The sequence below is a fragment of the Doryrhamphus excisus genome, chromosome 3 (assembly GCF_030265055.1).
Source record: "Doryrhamphus excisus isolate RoL2022-K1 chromosome 3, RoL_Dexc_1.0, whole genome shotgun sequence".
Lineage (NCBI taxonomy): Eukaryota > Metazoa > Chordata > Actinopteri > Syngnathiformes > Syngnathidae > Doryrhamphus > Doryrhamphus excisus.
The window spans coordinates 15,965,331-15,979,532 of NC_080468.1; the positions used below are offsets into that span (position 1 = coordinate 15,965,331).

General features: G+C 41.5%; 2 protein-coding genes across 9 annotated transcripts in view; one reads left to right on the plus strand and one right to left on the minus strand.

Annotated features, from left to right (window-relative positions):
* jakmip3 (Janus kinase and microtubule interacting protein 3) overlaps positions 1-4,488 on the minus strand; it is a 13,129-nt gene extending 8,641 nt beyond the window's left edge. The window contains exons 1-6 of one of the 6 annotated variants that reach the window (XM_058066669.1): positions 4,194-4,488; positions 2,950-3,150; positions 2,638-2,880; positions 2,335-2,574; positions 1,941-2,141; positions 50-163 (exon numbers count right to left, since the gene is read on the minus strand). In XM_058066669.1, coding sequence (XP_057922652.1) covers positions 50-163; positions 1,941-2,141; positions 2,335-2,574; positions 2,638-2,880; positions 2,950-3,084 — 933 coding nt within the window. In that variant the 5' untranslated portion in view covers positions 3,085-3,150; positions 4,194-4,488. The remainder of the gene's footprint in view (positions 1-49; positions 164-1,940; positions 2,142-2,334; positions 2,575-2,637; positions 2,881-2,949; positions 3,151-4,193) is intronic. The other 5 variants (XM_058066671.1, XM_058066670.1, XM_058066672.1 and 2 more) reach the window with 5 other exon arrangements.
* si:ch1073-416j23.1 (rac GTPase-activating protein 1) overlaps positions 1-13,308 on the plus strand; it is a 23,979-nt gene extending 10,671 nt beyond the window's left edge. The window contains exons 1-17 of one of the 3 annotated variants that reach the window (XM_058066677.1): positions 4,676-4,844; positions 5,627-5,721; positions 6,430-6,632; positions 6,765-6,904; positions 6,997-7,063; positions 7,141-7,194; positions 7,265-7,363; positions 8,340-8,472; positions 9,649-9,752; positions 9,821-9,991; positions 10,054-10,149; positions 10,216-10,414; positions 10,493-10,598; positions 12,546-12,678; positions 12,758-12,863; positions 12,948-13,056; positions 13,167-13,308. In XM_058066677.1, the coding sequence (XP_057922660.1) occupies positions 5,631-5,721; positions 6,430-6,632; positions 6,765-6,904; positions 6,997-7,063; positions 7,141-7,194; positions 7,265-7,363; positions 8,340-8,472; positions 9,649-9,752; positions 9,821-9,991; positions 10,054-10,149; positions 10,216-10,414; positions 10,493-10,598; positions 12,546-12,678; positions 12,758-12,863; positions 12,948-13,056; positions 13,167-13,212 (1,857 nt within the window). In that variant the 5' untranslated portion in view covers positions 4,676-4,844; positions 5,627-5,630 and the 3' untranslated portion in view covers positions 13,213-13,308. Of the gene's footprint in view, positions 1-4,675; positions 4,845-5,143; positions 5,245-5,626; positions 5,722-6,429; positions 6,633-6,764; positions 6,905-6,996; positions 7,064-7,140; positions 7,195-7,264; positions 7,364-8,339; positions 8,473-9,648; positions 9,753-9,820; positions 9,992-10,053; positions 10,150-10,215; positions 10,415-10,492; positions 10,599-12,545; positions 12,679-12,757; positions 12,864-12,947; positions 13,057-13,166 lie in introns of those variants that run through there. The other 2 variants (XM_058066678.1, XM_058066676.1) reach the window with 2 other exon arrangements.
* The last annotated feature ends 894 nt before the right edge of the window (positions 13,309-14,202 follow it).

Below are 14,202 nucleotides of genomic sequence, written 5' to 3' on the forward strand. Positions count from 1 at the left end.
GAAAAAGCATAAATACAAAATATCCACAGTATATTTTTATTCATGTCACCAGTTCGTTGCGTTCTTCGGACAATAAAGCGTTTCGGTCCTCCAGCTTCCTGATGACGGCGCTGAGCTCTGCGATTTTCAAGTGAAATCTCCGAGTGTCCCGCTCCTCCTGAGACTGAACACAGGACGAACACGCACACAGAACACCTCGTTAAACATGTCAACGACATCACGCCCACGCCATGGCCAGATGAACGTCTAATGTGGAATTAAAATAACTTTAAAAAGTCAGCCGGAACATCTTGAATTTAGAGATGCAACAATTATCCAATGAATCCACGACCGTTTTGGTTTTGGATTCATCATTTTGTTTGGTTAAAAATGTAAATATCATATGATTTCAGCTTAATTTTCTTATTCATCCATGAAAGCAGACATATTATGTTTGTGTTTTAGGCAAAACAAGATATTCACACTCATCAGCTTTGACGTGGAAAACATTGGGAACAAACCACTAAATGTGTTAGCTTCATCTTGGTTTGGTTCGGCTAAGGCAGAGGTGTCCAAAGTGTGGCCAGGAGGACATTAGCAACACGCGACAATTTTTTTATTGGTCTGTGGCATATTCTAAAAATATAATTTAACAAAAAAAAACACAGCAATTGTGAAAACAGCAGTAATTTTACAAGAATCAAGTCAAAATTATGAAAAAAGTGGGACCTATTATGCTAATTTTTAGCTCATTGTATTGGGTTGTTTGTTATATGTGTTTTAATATAAGGAAATATATCATGTCATTTTAGTAGCATAAAGTTAAAACTCATTCATTTGCTACCGCTTTTCCTCACGAGGTTAGCGGGGGGTGCTGGAGCCTATCCCAGCTGTCTGGGGTACACCCTGGACTGGTGGCCAGCCAATCACAGTGCATAAAGTTAAAATATTAATGAAAAAATATGATGAAAAATATAAAAAAAACAACAAATAAAGTTGTAATTTTGGGGAAATTAGGTTGTGGAAAAAAAAATTAATGTTATTAGAATAAAGTCAAAATATTACAGGAATAAAGTCATAACTACGAGAAGAAAATTTCTAAGAAGAAAGTTGAAATATTTGGAAAATAAAAAAACATAAATGGCAAATGAAGAGCAGACTATAGTTTGTACTTTTGTACTAGTTTGCAGTATTTTTTTCTTCAAATACTTCATTCATTCATTCATTTTCTACCGCTTTTCCTCACAAGGTTAGCGGGGGGTGCTGGAGCCTATCCCAGCTGTCTTTGGGAGAGAGGCGGGGTACACCCTGGACTGGTGGCCAGCCAATCACAGGGCATAAAGTTAAAATATTAATGAAAAAATATGATGAAAAAACATAAAAAACAACAAATAAAGTTGTCATTTTGGGGAAATTAGGTTGTGGAAAAAAAATTAATGTTATTAGAATAAAGTCAAAATATTACAGGAATAAAGTCATAACTACGAGAAGAAAATTTCTAAGCAGTCTAAGTTGTAATATTTGGAAAATAAAAAAGCAAAAATGGCATATCAAGAGCCATTGTACTTTTGTACTAGTTTGTAGTAGTTTTTTTCTTCAAATACTTCTCATACAAAAAATGAAAATGGCCCTTGCCACTTTGATTTTCCTCGGTGGGTACGTTTGGACACCCCTGGTCTGGGGCCTAACCCATCACTAGTGAATGGAAAAACACCAGCATCAGGTTGATGGACGCCCTGCTTTATTGACTTGTTAGAGTAATCGAAATGTGAAAAAAAGCCTCTTTAGTTTCTTAGTTTAGTTTCAACTTATCGACAATCTGACGACACAGCAAAAAAAAAAAACGATTTCTATTGTCTTTGCTCAAAGCTGACAGGAACAACAGAACGAGGAGGCCAACAAAAAAAAAGTTCATTGTCGTGCAACAGCAAGGGAGGGGAGCGAAAGGAGGCGGGGCTTACAGGATGAAGAGGATTGTTAGTGGCGGAGTTAGGGACATGTCCGGGGTAGTTTAGTCCCGCCCTTTGTGCATCTCTGAGGGCTGCGATTTGCTGCTCAGCCGCCTGAGTCTGCAGCTGAAGGCGGTGGGCGTGGCCAGCCTGCAGCCCCAGGGCTTTATCCAAAACACTAACAGCTCTGTCTTTCAGTTTTATCTCGTCCATCTGGACATACAAATGGACATACATGAAAGGTCATTTGAGGAGGATGCTGGGTGATCGAACCCAAAGAATGACGTGCAAAAAAAAAATCGTCGTACTTGGATACATTTTTTTTCAAGAGCTTGATTCCGACACACAAAGACACACAAGACGGAACGTTACCAATCGTTTGTTGACGTTGTGTAATCCATCATACCAGTCGGCGGATCTCCCTCTCGCAGTCTCTCTTGGTTCTGTTCAACTCCTCCTGGTGTTGGTGATGCGCCGATCGTAGCTCGGCTACTCGGGCCTGGCAAGCCTGGTGAGCTAACCCCAGAGCTTCCTCCGCGCTCCTCTTGGCGCCGCGATGCTCCTGAAGCTCCTGCTGGAGGCGACAGCGCTCCGCCTCCCAGGCCTTTCTCGTCTCCTCCACTTCCATCAGAAGAGCGTTCCTCACCTGAAGAACCAGAACGACATTGGTCGGGCAAATCACCTCTGGAGATCGGATCCGGTGGATTACCTTATCCATCGAGCTGTCCCTCAGCGTGAGGACTAAACCGTTCAGCCGATGGATCTCGCCATCTTTGATTTTGATAACTCTCATCAGCTCCATCTCGTGTTGCCGTAGCAACGTCTCCCTAGTAAGCGCTAGCTCTTTCTGCTTCTCCTCGTGGAGTTTGCTCTTCAGCTCCGTCATGGCGACGGCGGCCCGGTGATGTTCTGTCCTGAGTTCCTGACTCTTCTCCCTCTCCAGGCGGCTGACCTGACGTCACGCAGACGACACCAAAAGCGCATCAGGAAAAACACAGAGTCAGGCTTTGGAGAACCTCACCTTGTTCTTCTCCTGCTGAAGTTCTAACTGGATGTCCATCAGTTTGGCTCTCAGCTCCTCGTTGACAGCTTGGACCGATGCCATGGTGTCCTGCTTCTCCCCTTTCCCCCGCACCCCTGCAGCTCGTTTAGACATTTCAGTGTTCTCCGTCCGGCGGGTTCTTGACGGCCGGTCGTCGGTCAGCGATCAGCGCCTTTGTACCTGCGGACCACAAACACAACGCATGATGAAACATCAACAACACGTTTGTGTAGGACAAATACTGTAAGGCACCGTTTTGTAGAACAACTTGAACCAGTAAGTTCAGAAGACCCAGTAGCACTAGCTAAACTATTGAAAAGACAAGGTCCAGAAGATCCGGTAGAACCAGAAAGTCCAGAAGTCCTATGAACCAGTACTCCATAAGACTTACAACCAGGAAGTCCAGAGACCCAATAGAATCAGGAAGTCGTCCAGAAGTTCCAATGGCACTAACAAAACTACTAAGTCCAAAAGACCAGTATCATTTATAGGACCAGTGAGTCCGAAAGACACAGCAGCACCAGCAAAACCAGTAAAAACAAAACCCCCAATAGAACCAGTAAGTCCAGAAGACTCAACGGCACCGGTCAAAATATTACGTCCACAACTTCCAGCAGAATCAAGAACTCCAGTAGTCCAGAAGCACCAGTTGAAGGACCATCATCTTCAGCCACACCAGTAGAACCAGGAAGTCCATAGACCCGCTAAGTAAAGATGATCAACTAGAACCAGGAAGTCCATAGACCCGCTAAGTAAAGATGATCCACCAGAACCAGGAAGTCCATAGACCCGCTAAGTAAAGATGATCAACTAGAACCAGGAAGTCCATAGACCCGCTAAGTAAAGATGATCAACTAGAACCAGGAAGTCCATAGACCCGCTAAGTAAAGATGATCAACTAGAACCAGGAAGTCCATAGACCCGCTAAGTAAAGATGATCAACTAGAACCAGGAAGTCCATAGACCCGCTAAGTAAAGATGATCAACTAGAACCAGGAAGTCCATAGACCCGCTAAGTAAAGATGATCCACCAGAACCAGGAAGCCCATAAGTTTCAGTGGAGCTAGCAGAACCAATAAGTCCTGAAGACTCGGATTTACTGTCATACAGCCTCACGTCAGCAGGAATGACTGTTTCCATGGCAACGTCATCAACACGCTGTGACTGATATCGCGCACGCGCATGCACATACACGCACACGCACCATAAATGTCATTACTCACCGTCCAATAGGAAAGCTGGAGCTCTGCATTTTGTGTGTCTAGCTTCCTTGCCCTAGCATGCTCACCGATTAGCTAGCATCTTAGCATGCGTGGGTATATGCGTGTGCATGCACGGAGCACTTAGCCATTAGCCGTTAGCCTGTGTGAGTGTGTACTCCTCTGCTGCTGTCATCGTCATCTTCATCCTCCCAGCATCCTCGGGTGTGAAGGCTTGCGTCATCATAATTACCATCGTCATCCTCACATATGTCTCCCTCCAGTGGACGCTTGAGAAATTGCAGCAAAGGCAGCCCCCATGCCAATTACTCCATCGACATGTTTATGAAGCACCTAGGGACGTTTAAAGCTAAGTTAAATATAAAATCTATTTTAATGTCATTAAAGATTGAGAAAAGAGCTCAATATAAGGATTACTAATGAGTACTAAATCGATGAACACATTAAAATCATTCCTAATGTGGCCATTTCCTATTGTTGTTATAATTGTCAATTGAGTGAGACGACGAGTCGAAGTCACGTGCTCCAATACAGGAAGTGCTGGTGGCTGCAACCCGCCATTAATTCGAAGACCAGGAAGCGGGAGGTGCTAGCATAATATGACAAACGGGTGTGGAAGAAGACACCCGGACCAAACTTCATCTTCTGCTAAGTGTGAGTTTGTTTAAAAAAAAAATCAGTATCTCAGCTGCTGTTTTATGCGTGCACTGTGATTGGACAACAAATAGACAAGATAAATTGGTGTTTAAACACGATAACCTATCTTTCTGTTTAAGTGGTGAGAAAGAGCAGACTTGATTCAGTACGCAATATAATCGTTGTACTGCCAGGTTAAAATGATAAAATACTAAGATTAGTGTGAAATTGATAAATTGATTTGTTCATTGAAAACAGGTGTACTTCTTTTGAAGGGCAGCCTGCCTAAAAAGCTTCCCGGAAGTACTAGTGTAGCCTCCCCCCCCCCCCCCCTATTTTTTTCTTTTTTTCAAATAAGAAACACTATAATCCAGGGGTGTCCGAACTGCGGCCCAGGGGCCATTTTGTCCTTAAGCAGGTAATCAGAATCAGAAAAGGTTTATTGCCAGGTATGATCAAACACATACTAGGAATTTGTTTTGGTATAGTAGGTGCAGACACATCTATTAAAAAAGAATGAAAAATACAAAATATACAGAATAACAGTATAAATATATGTACACAGTCTGTTTTTTGTTTGTTATTCCGGAAGTGCAATTGTAATTTATTGGCTACCGGCTTATTCTGAAAACAAACAAACTTTAATGTACACATCAAAATGGCCACCCACATTCTTGGATTTTTATGTATGCTAAATCAATATTTGTTAATATTTACAGAATGACCTGCCCTACAAATGCATTGCACCGAAACGGTACACGCTTGTGAAATGTAGAGAAAGTATCTAATGTATGTTACAGAAGGATGGGGGAGTCTCGGCTCATCGTGGAGGAGCTGTTGGCGCTCTGTCTCCAGCGAATCGCAATGGAGGAAAATGCTATGAATACTGAGCTTGGTGAGTCTGACCAATTATGCGCTTCCTTAGTCAACGTGCCAGTTTTCCGTTGTTTTTTTTCCCCATTCTTTGAAAAGCTGTAGAATAAGGAAAAGCACTTTTTCTTTTGACCCTTGGCCCACACCCCAGTTTGAGGAAACGTAGCGGTGGATGTGGGGCAACAATGGAGCAGAAACGGAGAAAGAAAAGTATGTTTTGAATGGTTACTGTAGCTTCAAAGTCATGCGTGGAAGATGGCTGTCTTTCTTTGCTTAAAATTTGGGTTATGAGCTGCCAGTCAACGGCAGGCATAGTCGAGGACAGCTATTTGGGGCCTTGTGTCAATGTGTCCGTGAAATCTAAATAGAACAGCAACTCTTGCTCTAGCGCTAGCTCGTCGCTAGGAAAGATTTTCAACGCATCAGCAAAACATAGCGATCTAATTTTTCTTATTTACTATGTAAAAATATGACAGGAACAACAACAAATTAAAAGCACTAAATGCATACGGTGCCACCACCCACCAGTACGAGCCTGGACTTTGTTTTTCAGGGAGGTGCACCGCACAAATCCACTTCACAAATACGCATTAGCATACTTTCAACTACACTACAGAAGAACCCCATCATTACAATATGCTGGATACACGAATAAAATGAATAATTTAACAGTATTTGGAAAAAAAACATGTTCTGCTGCAGTACCAGTGATGTTATGCAATATGATCAGAGTTTGTTGAGGTGGTGAAAAACTTGGAGAGCTTCCGGAAAAAGTGTCTGCACTCTGAGCTGGAGCTGAAGAAGTACAAGGAGCTGCTGGTCAAGTCGGATGTAGCCAAAGCTGCTCTGGAGGTCAAACTCAAACACGCCCGCAACCAGTTGGACGTGGAAATGAAAAAACGCTACAAGATGGAAAGCGACTATCATTACCTGGTAAACAAGTAAACAATCTTTTGGTGTGTGTGTGTACATGTCACTTGTCCTCAGAAACCGAAATCCACAAGAGTTTTTGTAGATGCGGCCTCAGGACTGTACTAACTGCTGTCTTTTTTTGGGGGGGTCCAGCAGCGGCAGATGCAGCTGATGTGCGACATCCTGGTACACGACAGCAAATCCAGTGCGTGTTTAAACGATGAGCAGAAATCTCTCTTGGCCACGTTTGACCACAAAGGACCGAATATGACTTTGCACCGCAGTAGCAAACGGTAATATTCCTGTTAGATTAGTTACATTCGGAACGTTACATTCGGAACGTTACATTCGGAGCGTTTCATCGAACAAACTCTCGATGCTTCAGACTGTCTGCGATCGATGAGTCGTCCTTCTTGTCTGACATCAGCTACGATCGAACAGATGACGACGTGGTAGAGTCCTGATCCGGCAATTCTTCACACAACGGAAGCTAGCTCCTTTCAAACAAAGTAACCTGGATCTGTTTCAGGACCTGGACACGACTGTGATTAAACCTCTGAGGTCTCGGGCCGGAGAGCGGAGGGTAAGCTAACATTCCACGTGACAAACCGAAACGTCGCCGGACGTGAGTTGATGTTCTTGTGTTTCCGCAGCGCTCATCGATGGCTCTGACTGTCACTGCTGCGGCGGGAAAGCGAGGGAGAGGCGGGAATATTTCTGCAGAGCTACTGGAACGAAAAACTGTGGAGAAGGTGGTACAAAAAGACGAGAAATGCGAGAAAATATCAGTTCCCAACTAACATTTCAAGCATAACTTTCGCTAAGATGCTAATTATTTGCGTTTGTGACAGCTCAGATATCTAAACAACCATACCACAACATAAACAATACAAAAAGGAGGTCATTTTACATTAAAAATAACTATATTTACAAAAATAACACCATGTTCTGTTTGATTTAGTTTAGTTTTTTCACAATTGGAACTTAGCATGATGATATGAAACGATGTACGTCTTGCATAAAAAGCTAAGAACCTTAAAGGGGAGCTATTATGCCCATTTATCAGCACGTTGGACTCCTATAGAGCAGCTACACACAATAACCAGCGCAGAAAACTTTCTAGTTCTTCCAGAATCTGTACCCATTCAGCTGTATTTCTTTGGATTTCGTGATTCCCGCGAAAACGAACGGTTTTATTCCACCCATGGCCCGCCTTCGGGCACTCCAGGCATAGTCTAATTTTCATATTTTTTCCATTTTCTAATGGGATGTCAGCCCCCATTGCTACTAAGCCAGTGCTTGTGATTAAGGAAGATGTAGTCACCTATGCAATGCCAACTATATATGGAAGATATTTTTATGACACACTTATTTTGTTTATATAGAGATGGGGAAAACAGCGCTCTTATTTTGAAGGACTGTCGTAAAAAAAATAAACAAGCTTTTTCTATTTTTTTCACTCAGAATCTGTGCGTCTTCATCAGACATTGTAAAACATTCCATTAAATCCTTAAAACCAAACATGGTACTCATAGAGCCCGAGTCGCACGCATACACACACACAACCACTTAGAGTGCTAAACTAAGCTAACCCAAGCTAGCATCAATTCGCTCCCTGTCACTTCCATAGTACTTATTATCATTCATAGCAACCATGCCATACTTCAGTCTGATTGGCTCATGGCTTTATGTTCTCTCTCCTGTAATAATTAAACGTTTGGATCTCAGGAAGTGGAGACCATTGTCAAGGAGTCAGTGGCGACCCCTGACACCGGCGGTCACGTTCACATGGCGGGTGGCATCCCGCAAGAGAAAACTGAAGACCCTATGCCGGACTCTGCTGTTCCTGACACCGGGGCAGGTTTGTGGATGTATACATGGAAAATGTGCTGCTGGTTGAAAAACCAGATGAGTTCTTCTACTCATGCTAAAATATTAGTTCATATAGAAAAACACATATGCAAGGTTAGTGGGGATCTCCTCAGGTGTGGGGGACACCCAGACCCCCAAAGCTATTTGAATACAGAGTCTAGCACAGGGGTGGGCAAACTTTTTGACTCGCGGGCCGCATTAATTTAACAAAATTGACGGGGGGGATTATGTAGTATTTTACACGTAACAGTCCATTTTTACACCTATATTTTTACACATATTTTACATGTAAAAGTGTCATGCAATCTGCTATATGTGCACTTTGAAATCATTTATTTGATGTAAAGTGTGTTATAAATGTATTATTATTATTATTATTGTTATTTTTATTAGAATTATTATTATTAGTTATAGTAATGTTATTATATTATTATTATTTTGTTATAATAATAATATTACTACCATTATCATATTAATATTATTAACAACAATATTAATATAATAGTAGTATTATTACCATTATTTGTATTACTATTATTGTGCTTGTGCTCCTTTTTCCAGGAGTATTTTGTAATATTGCTACCATTATTATATTAATATTATTAACAACAATATTAATATAATAGTATTATTATCATTATTGACAACATTATTATTATTATTATTATTATTATGTGCTTGTGTCCCTTTTTCCAGGAGCATTTTGTAAACAACAGACCACATCAAATAACGAAATTGATAAAGCAGCTACCTCAACCATCAAAAAATTGGCCCAATCCACGATGCCAGGTTGTATGTTGAGTTCAAATGAAATATTTGGAAAAAACAGGCGGGCCATATTGAAACACTTGGCGGGCCGGATGTGGCCCCCGGGCCGTAGTTTGCCCACCCCTGGTCTAGCATATGGAGGATGTAAAGATGTTCCATCGTAGGGTTGGCATCTGAGGACGCTTAAGAGCATCATGTGACAGAACATGAAGATAAATATAAATATAGCACATTTTTCTCACAGTAGATAAAATTCACAGTAAACACATTCATATATTCCACAATACAGATAACAGCATGTGTTGAGGGCTCTGTGCCTTGCTCAAGGGTCACTCAGCTCAACAAGGTAAGATTTCCATCCATGTGTTTGTTTTTTTTCATTTGTTGTGACGTGCAGACCAAACATCCGTGTGGTTCCCGTGCGACCCGGATGAATCTCAAGTGCAGACGCAGCCGATCAGAACGGAAAAATCCCTGAAACACGTTTTTATCTCTAAAACGGTGAGCACCCGTCCCCGTTTATGTTTATTTTTTTCCAAATCTAAACTTCCTGCTCCCTCCTCTGCCAGGTGATCCGACCTGAGATGTGCCTGCCTTGTGGGAAGCGAATCCGCTTCGGCAAGATGGCGCTTAAGTGCCGAAACTGCCGTGCTGTTGCTCATCCGGAGTGCAAACAGAAATGTAGCAAAATCTGCTCCGGCCACGCAGGAGGACCCACAGGAAGTGACGTGGGAAACGCTGTAAGTGCAGCTCAAACGATGACTCGGGGAACTTGATGATGATTGACTTTGCTCCTCATCAGGCCTCGCTGGAGGGTTTCGCTCCTACGAACCACCCCAGAGTTCCCGCGCTCATCGTGGAGTGTGTGAAGGAGATCGAGAAACGAGGCCTGCAGGAGGTGAGCTCAGCGCCACTGGAGGAGAAGTTCAGTCCAGACTCCGGTGTCCGTTCATGTGCATTGCAGCGAGGCCTCTACAGAGTCCCGGGTGGCGAGCGGCAAGTGAAGGAGCTGCGCGAGCGCTTCCTCGGCGGTAAAACGCCGCTTCAGCTTGGTAAAGTTTCAGACATCCACGTGGTCTGCGGCGTCCTCAAGGACTTCCTGAGGAAGCTGAAAGAACCGCTGGTCACCTTCCAGCTCCACCGCAACTTCATGGAAGCTTCCGGTACATCATTGGTCCAACCCTCACTGTCGCCACGTGTTTTTTTTCGTTTTACAATGTCCTATTCTCTTCATTCGGCAGAGATGAGCGATGAGCACAGCCCCTCTGCCGCCATGTTTCAGGTCATCACGAAGCTGCCGAAGCCCAACCGGGACACGCTGGCCTTCCTGATGCTTCATTTCCACAAGTTAGATTCCGCATCTTTCACTTTGGTCACATCACATTCAATCCGTGACTCTGTTGTGAAGAGCAAAGAAAGCAATATCCTCTTTTCCAAATATAGTGGAACCTTGGTTAGCGTATGCCCCAGGTAGCGTTCTATATATTTTAAGCAAAGAAACAGCATCTCAGCATTATCTTATACTGGAGGTGATAAAGACTATTATTATTATTATTATGACTACAGTAAACCTCGGATATATCGGACTCGGATATATCGGAAATTCGCTCACAACGGACAGATAAAAAAGAACCAATTTTTTTCTGTAATGCATTTCCAATAAAAATTCATTGCATATATCAGATTTTTTATAACGGATTTCGCCTATTTCGGACAAAATCTCCAGTCCCGTTCCAATGCATTTCCATGAAATTTCCCTCGCATATATCGGATGGCCGCATCGTGGCGCTCCGATTCGCCGAATCGTGACAGGCCGCTATACGACGTCATTTGCAGCGTTTGCAGCGTTGCCTGCGCGTCCAGGTACATTGGAAACATAGTCAAGGAAGTGCCTTTTTATAACGGATAAAATCCGATTTAAAACGGACATTTTCCGGTATACGCATATAACGGATTTCGCTTATATCGGACAAAACCAGTGGGAACAATTGAATCTGATATATCCGAGGTTTACTGTATTATTATGACTTTACTGGCAAATTTAGTTTCCATTTTTGCCGTTATTTCTTTATGTTCTAAATAGTTACAATTTCTACTTAATCTTTGTAAATTTTCTTCTTGTAGTATTATGACGTTGCTTCCATTACATAACTTTTGTTTTTTGTTCTTTTTTTTTGGTCATAGTATTACACCTTTATTCCCGTAAAATTATGACCTTTTTTTGTTAGATTACAAAAAAAATTTTCTCTTTAATATTTTGACTTTATTCTTGTGAAATTGCTGTAGATTACATTTTTTTTTCTCTTAATATTTTGACTTTATTCTTGTGAAATTACTGTAGATTACAACATTTTTTTCTCTTAATATTTTGACTTTATTCTTGTGAAATTACTGTAGATTACAACTTTTTTTTTCTCTTAATATTTTGACTTTATTGTGAAATTACTGTAGATTACATTTTTTTCTCTTAATATTTTGACTTTATTCTTGTGAAATTACTGTAGATTACAACATTTTTTTTCTCTTAATATTTTGACTTTATTCTTGTGAAATTACTGTAGATTACAACATTTTTTTCTCTTAATATTTTGACTTTATTCTTGTGAAATTACTGTAGATTACAACTTTTTTTTCTCTTTATTTTGACTTTATTGTGAAATTACTGTAGATTACATTTTTTTCTCTGAATATTTTGACTTTATTCTTGTGAAATTACTGTAGATTACAACATTTTTTTTCTCTTAATATTTTGACTTTATTCTTGTGAGATTACTGTAAATATTTCCATTTTTGCTGCTCTTTTTGTTTTGTTTTTTTTTTTATTTTATTTTGAGAATGTGCCGCAGGCCAATTAAAAAAACAAAACCAAGCAATGGCCTCCGGGCTGAATTTGGTGACCCGGCATTTATCATCTTTATGCATTTCATAATGTTTTCCTGTATGTAAAACCTCAATTGTAAAACTATAAAAATATTTTTGGCTTTCTGGAAGGGATTCATGGAATTTCCATTATTTCTTATGGGAAAAATGGATTTGCAAAGATTATGTTTCTCTGAGACCTGCAGCTTCTGGAACGGATCGACGCTAACCAAGGTTCCACTCTATTGATATTGTTCCGAAACGATACACAATCAGGATATACAGGATGTGAAGTAGGGAAACGGGAAGACATGCGGACAAACTTCCTGGAGAAGCTTACTATGCTGTACAGTATTCAGGATATTATTTTATATATTTTCATGCATCAGGGACCCTCAGGTTAGAAGAACACCAACTCCATCTCTATCTTCTCAGGGTGATGAAGAGTCCTCAGTGTCAGATGGACCAGAATAATTTATCCCGGGTGTTTGGACCAACCCTGGTGGGACACGGCACGTCTGAACCGTCGCCTTTGACCATCGTGCAGGACACAAACACTCAGGCCAAGGTGAGCATGTTTCTCAAAAGATCATGGTCATGATATCCCTGGCAGATGATTGAAAAGCTTCTCTGTTCTGATTTTGCAGGTTGTTTGTCGCTTGCTGTCTCTCCCAAAAGACTACTGGAAGCGTGTTCTCAGTGTCCCGACACCCTCCTCCTCGCAGAAAAGTACCAACCGGGGCGAAGGACACAGTAGGGGCTCAATTCTTTACTCCAGAATCAAAAGAAGTCGTGAGATTGAGTGCTGAGTGATAACCGTCATGGCCGTGTTTGCAGCCGGTTTCTTCATGCCGCTGACGTCTCCTGAGCTCAACAGCTACCACGCCGTGGCCGGCGCGGCGGGCACCCGAGGTCGCATCAGAAACTTTGGGAACGCTTTCATCAGGTAAGAGCAGCAGTTGTGGTCTTGGCCGATGTTCACGATTCGTACGGTTTATTTTCACAACCGATCTGCCGACCCCACGCGCAAATTCTTCCGTGTGCTTCCTTCATCAGCGGGCGTGCTGAGCCAGGAAAGAGGTTCTTTACGTCGCCCAGCTGACACTTAGCGTTTTTTATTTAACGTCATTCAAAAATGTCATAAAAAAATCTGTTTTCTTTGTAACAATTAGAAATTAAATAAAATATTAAACCTGTAATTTAGTGGGGTTTTTACTTACGTTTTTACTTTACTTAACTGATTAGATAATAATTCCAGTGGATTTTTTAAATTTATTGGAAGCTGTTGAAACTACAGATGATTTATGGTGGCTTTTTACCAATATCCGATATTCCCATATTGTCCATAACTTTAGTACTGATACCGATATTGACTACGGCTCTTCTGTCAGGCCGATAAACACGTTACGCTTCCTTTGTCACTGGATGTACAGTAAACCTCGGATATATTGGATTCAATTGTTGCCACTGGTTTTGTCAGATATAAGCGAAATCCGTTACCGGAAAATGTCCGTTTTACGCATATATCGGATTTATATCCGGTATATGCGTATATCGGATGTTATCCGTTATAAAAAGGCACTTCCTTGACTATGTTTCCAATGTACCTGGACGCACAGGCAACGCTGCAAATGACGTCGTATAGCGGCCTGTCACGATTCGGCGAATCGGAGCGCCACGATGCGGCCATCCGATATATGCGAGGGAAATTTAATGGAAATGCATTGGAACGGGACTGGAGATTTTGTCCGAAATAGGCGAAATCCGTTATAAAAAATCCGATATATGCAATTAATTTTTATTGGAAATGCATTACAGAAAAATTGGTTCTTTTTTATCTGTCCGTTGTGAGCGAATTTCCGATATATCCGAGTCCGATATATCCGAGGTTTACTGTATGTACAAACTATAACAGGCTGTGACTGATATATACATATAGGGATATAAATGACTATAGTATGGCTATTGCAGAATATACAGATTATAAACAGTATGCACAGTATGAATGTGACAAGATATAATAGTAATATGTACAGTAGTGCAATGAAGTGACTATGATACAGTGTGTATATATATATAGGGATATAAATGA